The 10,857-nt window shown below is 49.8% G+C and overlaps 1 protein-coding gene across 1 annotated transcript in view; it reads right to left on the bottom strand.

Moving 5' to 3' along the window:
* Window positions 1-9,548: 9,548 nt before the first annotated feature.
* RECQL4 (RecQ helicase-like 4) overlaps window positions 9,549-10,857 on the bottom strand; it is a 48,424-nt gene continuing 47,115 nt past the window's right edge. The window contains exon 24 of the mRNA XM_015427954.1: window positions 9,549-9,795. Within this exon, the coding sequence (XP_015283440.1) occupies window positions 9,674-9,795 (122 nt within the window). The 3' untranslated portion in view covers window positions 9,549-9,673. The remainder of the gene's footprint in view (window positions 9,796-10,857) is intronic.

Raw genomic sequence — 10,857 nt, 5'->3', positions numbered from 1 at the left:
AAGACTCTCTAACGGTTGCGAAGCTGGGAACGAAGAAGCTCCCACGGAAGATAGACACCACCATCTCCTCCAGTAACACTTTACAGATAAGCTTTGCAACTTTGAAGCAATTAAGCGCATGGGAAGGAATGCAAAGCAATTAGAAAGCCTCTCCACACTCATGGCAGCTTAGCTGACAGTTACCAACCTCCAGGTGGGGGCTGGAGGTCTCCTGCTTTGACAACTGACCTACAGACCACAGAGATCAGCTCCCCTGGAGAAAATGGCTGCTCTGGAGGGCGGACTGTACGGCACCACACCAGGCCGAGGCTCCTCCCCTCCCCAAACCCCGCCCTCTCAAGGCTCCTCCCCCCACATCTCCAGCTATTTCCCAACCCAGGGCTGGCCTGGCAACCCTGTGGCTTGGAATACCCTCTCTTTCTGAAGGGCTCCAGAAAAGGACATTAGCAGAAGGCTTAATTCTTCAACTCCATGTTTGCCTGATCTCTGCTGATTCACCCTGCCTTATCTGCCCCCGGCCATCACGCAGATAAGTGGAGGGACTCTTGCGCAATTGGGGGTCTGTAAAACGACGCAGGCAGGTCTTGGAATCCCTCTTGTTTAAATGTGTCTGGCTGTCAACAGGAAGGGTGTCTAACCTGACGCTGGCTCTTATTCTGCCAGCAGGGAACCAGCATTCACCCTGCCTTATCTGCCCTCGGCCATCACGCAGATAAGAAGAGGGAGTCTTGCGCAGTTGGGGTCTGTAAAACGACGCAGGTAGGTCTTGGAATCCCTCTTGTTTAAACGTGTCCGGCTGTTAACAGAAAGGGCATCTAACCTGACACGGGCTCTTATTCTGCCAGCAGGGAACCAGCTGGTTATAGAACCTGGCTGCTTTCTGTTGACTTTCTTTGCCTTCAAAAGGATGGTTTCTTCTTCAATAGGAGAAATCTTATGCGCACCCGAATGGCAGCAATCGTGTGATGCTCTGCTCACAACCTTGACTTGTTGTCGCCTTGTTACACACGGTCATAGCAAAAGTGTGCAGGGGGAGGGGGAGGTAGCAGTATTTTTTATTTTAGCAGTATTATTTATTTATGTAATTCACTTTGCTCCATGTGAATTCTCTTTGCCTTCAAAAGGGTGTCTTCTTCTTCAATAGAAGAAATCTCATGCGTACGGAACGTGCAGCACCCGAATGGCACAACCGTGACTCGTTGTCGCCTTGTTACACACGGTCATAGCAAAAGTGTGCAGGGGGAGGGTGATCATTAATTTTAGCAGTATTGTTTATTGATGTAATTCACTTTGCTCCATGTGAATTCCATGTGTTATTCCATTAACACTTGGAATTCACTGCCACAGGAAGTGGTGGCGGCTACAGGCATGGACGGCTTCAAAAGGGAATTAGATAAGCCTATGGAGCAGAGGTCCATCAGTGGCTATTAGCCACAAGGTAGAAATAGGGGCTCTGGGGCAAGGGATGCTTTGTCGTCTTGGTGCTTGGGGGGGGCAGCAGTGGGAGGGCTTCTAGTGTCCTCCTGGCCCCACTGGTGGACCTCCTGATGGCACCTGGTATTTTTGGCCACTGTGTGACACATAGTGTTGGGCTGGATGGGCCATCGGCCTTATCCAACACTGGCTTCTCTTATGTTCTTATGTTCACTTCCCCACCACCACTTTTCTGCCCAGTGGAGGCCCCTCCAAGCAGCTGACATCATTCTCCTCTATTGTTTCCTCACAACAACCCGGTGAGGTAGGTCAGGCTGAGAGACTGTGACTGGCCCAAGGTCACCCAGCGAGCTTCCATGGCAAAGAAGGGCCTCCCAGTTCCGAGTCCAACTCTCTTAACCACTACACCCCCCCACACTGGATCACAGTCTGGAAACAAAGTCAGCCTCGTCAAGCAATCTGTGACTTTAAAGAGGGGCAGGATCCTGCCTTTCCTTCTAGGAGCTCAGAGGGGCGCGGTTAACCCTAACCCAATGTGGTGCCATGACTGCATTGGGAAAAGTGCAGAAAAGGGCAACTGGAACGATAAAAGGGTTGGGACACTTTCCTTTTCCCTACGAAGAAAGGTTAAAGCGCTTGGGGGGGCTCTTTAGCTTGGAGAAACGACGACTGAGGGGGTGACATGATCGAGGTTTACAAGATTATGCATGGGATAGAGCAGGTCGAGAAAGAAGTCCTTTTCTCCATCTCTCACAATACAAGAACTCCTTGTGGGCACTCCATGAAATTGCTGAGCAGTCGGGTTAGAACAGATAAAAGGAAGTCCTTCTTCACCCAAGGAGTGATGAAAAATACAAATGAAACCTCCAGTATGTATATGTATAATTTAACGAGTGAACATGCCAAGGACTGGCAAGACATAAGAGCCATTAAGACTTAAGAAACATTTCATTGGGAACATTTGGCTGTACAAGCTCAGGAGAATATATAAGTTGCCCAGAGAGAAGTACCACTGGACATGTGATTGCACTGGAAGTTTCATTTGTATTTTTGTATTTCTCTTCTTTGCCCAGTGGTTAAAAAACCCCAGGATACAGACAGTATAAAGAAAGAAAACCCACACTATAACTAAAAACCCAAGGAAGTAGGGTCATTAACAGTTAGTATGCTGTTAGTTATAAAAATTAATGCTTTCATTAAGTCAAGGAATTTAGGAGATTAGTTAGTCCATTTTGGTATATATCTAATTTCTTCTCAGTATGCACATAGACTTCTTCCAGTTCATCCATAAATCTTTTTAGTTCATAAGTGCTATTTGGCAACTCTTAGCCGCAAGTCGTATGCTTCTCTGGCCCTCTTCTATTCTTGACTAACCTTTATAGGTTCTGAGATAAAAAAGAGCCAGGAGAGCCACGGGCCCGTCAGAGTAGACAACAAGACTGACCTCAAGAGACCAGTGATTGGTCTGACTCAGGATGATGTGTCCTTTTAGCACACAGCTAACCTTGGCGACATTATTTTTGCACGTGACAAATCTTTTCAGAGCCGCATGATGCATCTGGCTGCACACAGTCAAGATACCATGCGGTAAGGTATTTTTGTATGGAATATATATTGTTTTACTGGTTTTACGTGAGCCGCCCTGAGCCTGCTTTGGCGGGGAAGGCGGGGTAAAAGTTGGAATAATAAATAAATATAAATACATAAGGTTGCCGGATCTGGGGTGGGAAGTTCCTGGAGATTTGGGGGGAGGGGAGGAACCTCAGTGGAGCATAATGCCATAGATTCCACCCACCAAAGCATCCATTTTCTCCACAAGAATTGATCTCTGTAGTCTGGGGATGAGGTGTAATTCTGAGGAATCCCCAGGTCCCACCTGGAGGCTGGCATCCCTAGCTGGAAGCAACCAGAAAAAGACATTTCACTGTTGCTGTTCTGTTTCTTGCTCAGTTGTTAACTTGCTTGCTAGTGGTTTCATTGTTTTTACTAACTAGGGTCCCCCCCAGTATGTATGTATGTATGTGCTTGGGGGGGGGTCAACAGTGGGAGGGCTTCTGGTGCCCTGGCCCCACTGGTGGACCTCCTGATGGCCCCTGGTATTTCTGGCCACTGTGTGACACAGAGCGTTGGGCTGGGTGGGCCTTTGGCCTGATCCAACATTGGTGTCTCTTATGTTCTTATGTATGTATGTATGTCTGTCTCTCTGTCTCTCTATCTAACCGCAGAAGCAGACATACGCAAATCATATCACAGAACAAAGTTTGAGTTCAGTGGCACCTTTTAAGGCCAACAAAGTTTTATTTTGTTGGTCTTAAAGGTGCCTGTCTGTACTCAAACTCTGTTCTGCTGCTTCAAACCAACACGGAGACCCACCTGAGATTATATCACAAACACCTAAAGGCCAAACGAAACTAAAAGTAAAAACAAAAAGAATCCAGGCGCAATAGCACAACTTGGAGATGTCGCTGTTGTTTTAACATTAATATTATCATTACATTTATAATGTATTTAACTTAAATTTAATTTATACCCCACCCTATCCCATGAGTATCATTTTGTTGTTCCGTCGCACAGTCGAGTCCGACTCTTCGTGACCCCATGGACCAGATCACGCCAGGCCTTCCGGTCTTCCGCCGTCCTCTGAAGTATCATAAGGATCATTAAAAATAAGGGAGGAAAGCTTTGGGTAAAGGGTTAGGGACTCTAGAGGTTCGCCACCACTGCTCTAGACCGTACCACTATGTACAGTTGACAATATCTGTTGCTGTGATGAGGTTCCTACTATGTAATCTTTGCATCGTTTAACATGTTGTGTGTCAAGGGTTATGCATTTGCTTCGGTTTCCAGACTTCTGGCTGGTTCCAGATTCCTACAAGTCCGATCCTATTGCGTTGTCTATCGGCTGTCCCATCCTGTAGAGATTATACTGGCTCATCCTGCGTAAACCCCCGTCCCCGTCCTAGAAGGGTGGACTAGGAAATAGCAGCAATGAATAAGCGAACAAAGGAAAGGCCTGGGCCACGGTCCGGAACGGTCGGCAGGTTGCAGGAGGCCCTGGAGACCTGGGCCCAAGTGGCCTCTGACAGCCACGAGACTGTGGCCTCGGCCCAGTCGCGCTCACTTGTCTTGACCAATGTTCCCTCTAAGCTGTGGAGTCTTGTACGCAAAAATGCTACTTTGTGAGCCACTGGCATTAAAGCTGTGAGCCAGCGATTTGGCTACTGCGTAAATTTGTTTGCTCTGGAGCCGTCCTTCCTGAGCTAAGACAAAAATGTGTGAGCTGAAGGCTAAAAAACTGTGAGCTAGCTGACACTAACTCAGCTTAGAGGGAACACTGGTCTTGACCCACCTCGCGGGGTTGTTGTGAAGCCAAAAAAGGCTCCAAGGGGGAGGGGCGCAGAAGAACCCGGGGAAAGATGCGGAGAACTTCTCCTTCCTCCGCCCTCCGAGGCACCATGAGGGTGAAATTGACCCACAAGCCCGTAAAAGGCTCCAAGCGGCGCCCCACCAGCCCGCCAGCCCTTCTCAAAACACTACTTATCACGTGACACGCCGGTTGCCGTGGCAACCCCTCCTTTCCCCCCCACTCACGCTTCCTTTTCCTGCTGCAGCGGCGGTCGTCGCCAGAGGGCGCTCTCGCTCCCCCAAAGGGGAGCAGGCCAGAGACCCTTCCCACAAGCCCCGCTCGCTTCGGGTCTCTTCTCCACGGGGCGGTCGGGCGGAGGCCGCGGCCTGCCCTACCGCCCTCTCTCCCTCCTTGGGCGCTGCGCGGCCGTCTCTCTCTTCCGCCCGAAGGCGCAGAAAACCCTCTCAAGCGTTCCACGCAGCCCTCACTTCGGGCTCCGCTCGACGCGGCTTCGGCGCGAGCTTATATCGGTTTCTACCTCTCTTGCCCCGCAAATGGAGGCGGCCGGAGCGGCTTCAACCGAGAGCCGGAAGTCGCATCGGGGGAACTAGCCTAGAAGTCTGCGGCCGCTTCGGCCTCCCCCCCCCCCATTGGCTCCCTTGGCGAAGCTGCGGGCTGTGATAGGACAGAGTCCCGCCTATGAGCCAGCACTTCCGCCCTTACCCGTGGGAACGACGGAAGTAGCTGATGGGAGAGTCCGACTGAAGACCGGGCGGAAGAGGCAGTGGGAGGCTTCGAGGGAACGAAACGCCGGCTGCGCTCGCGGTTTCCGGCTGAATGCCTCCCTGTACCTGGTTGGGACGTGATGCAATATCAAGGTGGCCGGCGCTGATTTTGGAGGCCGCCCTCCAAATGGGGGTTGCCATCCTCCAGATGGGGCCTGGAGTTCTCCCGGAGTTAGGACTGATTTCCAGATGGCGAAGGTCAGTTCACCGGCAGAGAACGGCCAATTCTGCGGGTGGACAACCCGACCTCCAAAAAATCTGGGTGAACTTCAGGTTCCACTTGGAGGAATCTCCATCAGGATTCGACTGGCTTTCGAGGAAGGGAACCTTTATAGATAGTGGCTCTGGGGCAAGGGATGCTCTGTCATCTTGGTGCTTGGGGGGGTCAACGGTGGGAGGGCTTGTAATGTCCTGGCCCCACTGCTGGACCTCCTGATGGCACTGGTATTTCTGGCCACTGTGTGACACAGAGTGGGCACTCCATGAAACTGCAGAGCGGTCGGGTTAGAACGGATAAAAGGAAGTCCTTCTTCATCCAAAGAGTGATTCACACATGGAATTCACTGCCACAGGAAGTGGTGGCGTCTACAAGCATGGACGGCTTCAAAAGGGAATTAGATAAGCATATGGAGCAGAGGTCCATCAGTGGCCCCTATTAGCCACAAGGTATAGATAGGGGCTCTGGGGCAAGGGATGCTCTGTCATCTTTTTCTTCACCCAAAGAGTGATTAACACTTGGAATTCACTGCCACAGGAAGTGGTGGGTGCTACAAGCATGGACGGCTTCAAAAGGGAATTAGATAAGCATATGGAGCAGAGGTCCATCAGTGGCTATTAGCCACAAGGTATAGATAGGGGCTCTGGGGCAAGTGATGCTCTGTCTTCTTGGTGCTTGGGGGGGTCAACAGTGGGAGGGCTTCTAGTGTCCTGGCCCCACTGGTGGACCTCCTGATGGCACCTGGTATTTCTGGCCACTGTGTGACACAGAGTGTTGGACTGGATGGGCCTTTGGCCTGATCCAACATTGGCATCTCTTATGTTCTTATGATGGTAACTTTGTAGTGTAGTGGTCAGTGCTGTACTGTAGTCTGGGAGACCCAGGTCTGGATCCCTGCTCTGCCTTGGAATCTCACACCCTCTCAAAGAGTTGCACATAGCTCAGCCTCCCAAATGCGGTTTTCAAGCAGCAACTTCATAGGAGACACTGTTTCCCCCATTAAGTCTGCACAAACGTACTGAGATCACTGGAGGGAAGTTAGTGTGACTTTCCCCGCAACGAAACAATTCCTAATCAGGAAGCGTGCCTGGAATGTAGTGTGGATTATGCCAGCTGTTCCTAGCCTTCTGCTAGGGAAAAAATATCCAAGAAGGGATCTGGGGCCCCGGTCACACGGGAGAGGCACGGAAGGTGGGCGGATTATCCAGGCACGATCACACCCCAACATCTGGGAAGTGGAGCGTACCCGTGGCTTACCGCCAACAATGCACCTTAAAAAACTAGTACCTCCAAGGTACTAGTAAACGTTTGCCACGGGCTGCCTCCAGACACCCGTGGTGTGATCGCGCCAGCGCGCGGCATTCCCCTCTGGTCCCTCGTTTACCTGCCGGCGCCAAGGGAGGGACCTGTGGTGTGCCGCCGGCGCGTCTGATCGTGTAATCGCACATCAAACTGCGTCGGGGCAATTAGCCATGCCCCCCCCCCCGCAATATCCAGCCTTTGTGACTGGGGCCATAGGTATCCATATAGGAAATACAACAAACTTTACAATATTACTAGGAAATGTCTATCATTCTCAATGAGCAACCTGGATATAAACTCATTTCATCCCAATCTTCCTCAGGAGTAATCGTATTGTACTGAAAGTTGTCAGCCTCTTGATACAGCTCAGTGTTATGTTAGGAGCAAACCGATGCTTAACTTCTTTATTTTCTTCAAATTATCTTCTGGTTCCATTTCAAGTGTTTGTATTAGGAGCAAGCCTGTCTTGTCTTCTTTAACTAGGTGGAAAAGCCTTCTATATTATGCTGTCTTAAATGCTTTCCATGAACACCGTATTAATATTTATAGTAGTAGAAAACCAGTCCTTTTTTCTACCTGGCTGGAAGCCTTCAATTTCAAATTTGGCTGTCAAAATGCTCTCTACGACAAGCTGGAGCCCAGACTGTATCAAGAAAACTATTCTATGTAATTAATTCCTAGAATAGTTTTCTTTATACAGTCTGGGCTCCAGCTTGTTGAGGAGGGCAATGAAGATGGTGAGGGGTCTGGAGACCAAGTCCTATGAGGAAAGGTTGAAGGCGCTGGGTATGTTTAGCCTGGAGAGGAGATGACTGAGAGTGATATGATAGCCATCTTCAAATACTTGAAGGGCTGTCCTGTAGAGGATGGTACGGAGTTGTTTTCCGTTGCCCCAGAGTGTCAGACCAGAACCAACGCGTTGAAATTCAATCAGAAGAGTTTTCGGCGAACTTGGGCAGATCATGAGAGGGAGGGCAGGAAGGGTTGCCTCAGTGCTTGGTTCTTGTGGCCCTTCCTTACACGCCCAGGGAAATGCTGATCGCCACTTTGGGGTCAGGAAGCCATTTTTCTCCAGACCAGTCTGGCCAGGGATCCTGGAGGAATTTTTTTTTTTAATCCTCTTCTGGGCATGGAGCAGGGGCCACTGCGGGGGAGGTATTTGTGAATTCCCTGCCTTGTGCAGTGGGTTGGACTAGATGTCCCTGGAGGTCCCTTCCAACTCTGTGATTCTATGGTTACTACTTGGACGGGAGACTACGAAGGAATTCCAGAGTTACTACGAAGAGGCAGGCAATGGCCTTGAAGACCCTATGGGGTAGCCATAAGTGGGCTACAGCTTGACAGCACTTGGCCTCCATTGGTACCCAGTTTCATTTGGAACGTGAATGCGCATTGGCTCTTTCTTACACAAGCAGATGCACGTGTGTACATGTGTTCAGCATTTGAACGGGATGTTAGTAGGGCGCCCCACTCCCCAAGCTGACACTCCGGCAGTCTGGCCCAACTCTGGTGCTACCCAGCACCATCCCCTGTCTCTTCATAGTTGAGTTATCACATTAAAGTATGTTAATTTGAAAATAAAGATATTTTATGAGACACAAATATACATAAAAAGCATTTCAAGGGAAGCATCAGTGCTACATTCAGGCAGATCGTTAGTGTAGGATAAACTTTATCATACAGTAGGAACAATCCTCATCTTAGTGTGAATTGCCGGCTGGAAGACCCCCTCCCTACCCAGCCTGACACAGATGAAGCAGAGGTAAAGACGGCTGCCTAGGATGGGGACCAGTGGAGCAGTCCCAAAGAGGGTTGTTTCCAAGGGTGGTATAGAAATGACTGCTTGCCTTTTTCTTGCAGAAAGGCAGCCCCCAGATATGATGCTTGGAAATGTCTCTCAGTGCTGAGCCTCTCCCAGTCGCCAACAACCCAACCTTCCTGTCCACCCCTAATACCTGCACCCTGAAGGTGGAAGGGAAGGCATTTGGCAACGACGTTTAGCTTAGAGATTATTTTGGAAATAAAAGAATCAAGAACCCCTAAGAAAGAAAGCTAGAAAAGGGAACCTTAGAACCCTTCCTTGAGTTAAAAAGAGCCTTTTATCGGGACAGTTCAATAAAATAACATTAAAACAGGAGGAATGATCTACAATGGGTAGGATGCCGTAGGTCCTTCCGGCCAGTGGTCATACTTTCCTCCAAAGCAAGACGCTAAAAGAGCTTCAAGGACTCTCTTGTATCAGAGGGACTTCCCTTGCGCTGTAGGGAACCCACCACCGCTAGCAGAATGGATCCAGCCCAATAAGTGCACAGACTTGGAAATTTTAAAGAAGAATGTGCTTCATGGCAAAGGAAAGTTATTTTCAGTTCCCCAAACTCCTGTGAAGAGGAGTTCTGGGAACCCTGAGGCAACCTACAGGCTGGGGGGGCAGTTCATGAGATCCCGTGACTGCAATTACGGGCTGGCATGCAGCCTGTTCCATTCCTCAGATTGACAATCTGCTCACAGGCCTGAGGGAAACCTGCGGCTCCGGGCGCCTATCTCTTGAGAATGTGTCTTCAGCAACTGATGTGCCGACGCAAGCGCAGTTCATTTCCAGCGGATGATCTCTTCCGTGGCCAAGTGCATGATCTTGTTGAAGTCAAAGTGGATGTACTTCCTCCAGAACCGCCTGTCTCTGCCATAAACCTGTGCAGGATAACGTGGACTCCCTGTCCAGAGAGGGAGAAAAACTAGTAAGCATAACATCCTTTGGAGCCAAAAGGCAAAGGGGTTTCTAATTTCTACTTTCTAGTGCCTGGGCCTACAACTTTGGCTTACAGAGCGAAGGAAACATATTTCTCAGTTCCAATCAGGAGCAGGTATCTTTTATGAAAGAAAAGAAGATTGGGTTTTTACCCCACCCTTCACTCAGAGTCTCAGAGTGGCTTACAAACTCCTTTCCCTTCCCCTCCTCACAACACACACCCTGTGAGGTAAGTGGGGCTGAGAGAGCTCTGAGAGAAGTGCCCTTTCAAGGACAGCTCTGACAGAACTATGGCTCGCCCAAGGTCATCCAGCAGCTGTAAGTGGAGGACTGGGAATCAAACCCGGTTCTCCCAGATTAGAGTCTGGGAGAAGTGGGCACGGACAACTTCTCTCCCCAGTTCTCAAGGGTTCCTACTTATATGGGTCTCTAGTCAAAATTCCTGCCCTCTTTAAAAAGAGAGAGAACACCAATATAAAAGGTAAATACTCTGACACAGAATATCATTTAATTAAAAATGAAACACACCTTTAGAGGAATATTGCATAGATATGAGGTGGGAGCATGGGACTTTTCTTTTGTGACTGATGACCCCCCCCTGGACACAAGCCAGTGGGTCCCAGTGATAGATCCACACAGAAATTTCCACTCAAGTTTCTCATGGGTGGGGCTGGGGGAGAGCAGTATTTAACCCAAAAGATCAAATGGCTGTTTTTGTCCCGGAAGAATGGGACTCCCTCATAATGGTATAGCAACTTGGAGGGAAGATATTCATATCCTCACAACAAAAGAATTACTAGTACTTAGGGGTAATTTCCTGCGGGAGCGCACAGGAGCGGAGCTCCAGCAGTAAGGAGCCCACGGGGTGGGCACATGCAACAAGCCCCACCCCCTGCTACCAGCAGCCCTCAGTTGGGCCACGAGGAACAAGAAGCAGCCAGGTAAGTTGCAGAGCCCCCCCCCCCCCCCGGGCCGCCTTCAGGTACAAGCTCTCCCTCCTCTGTGAGGGCAGATCTGCGTGTTCCCC

Source organism: Gekko japonicus, unplaced genomic scaffold (genome assembly GCF_001447785.1).
Source record: "Gekko japonicus isolate JY-2015 unplaced genomic scaffold, Gekko_japonicus_V1.1 scaffold838, whole genome shotgun sequence".
In the NCBI taxonomy this organism is placed as follows: domain Eukaryota; kingdom Metazoa; phylum Chordata; class Lepidosauria; order Squamata; family Gekkonidae; genus Gekko; species Gekko japonicus.
The sequence above is the reverse complement of the archived record's forward strand: the minus strand, read 5'-3'. Positions and strand labels throughout refer to the sequence as shown.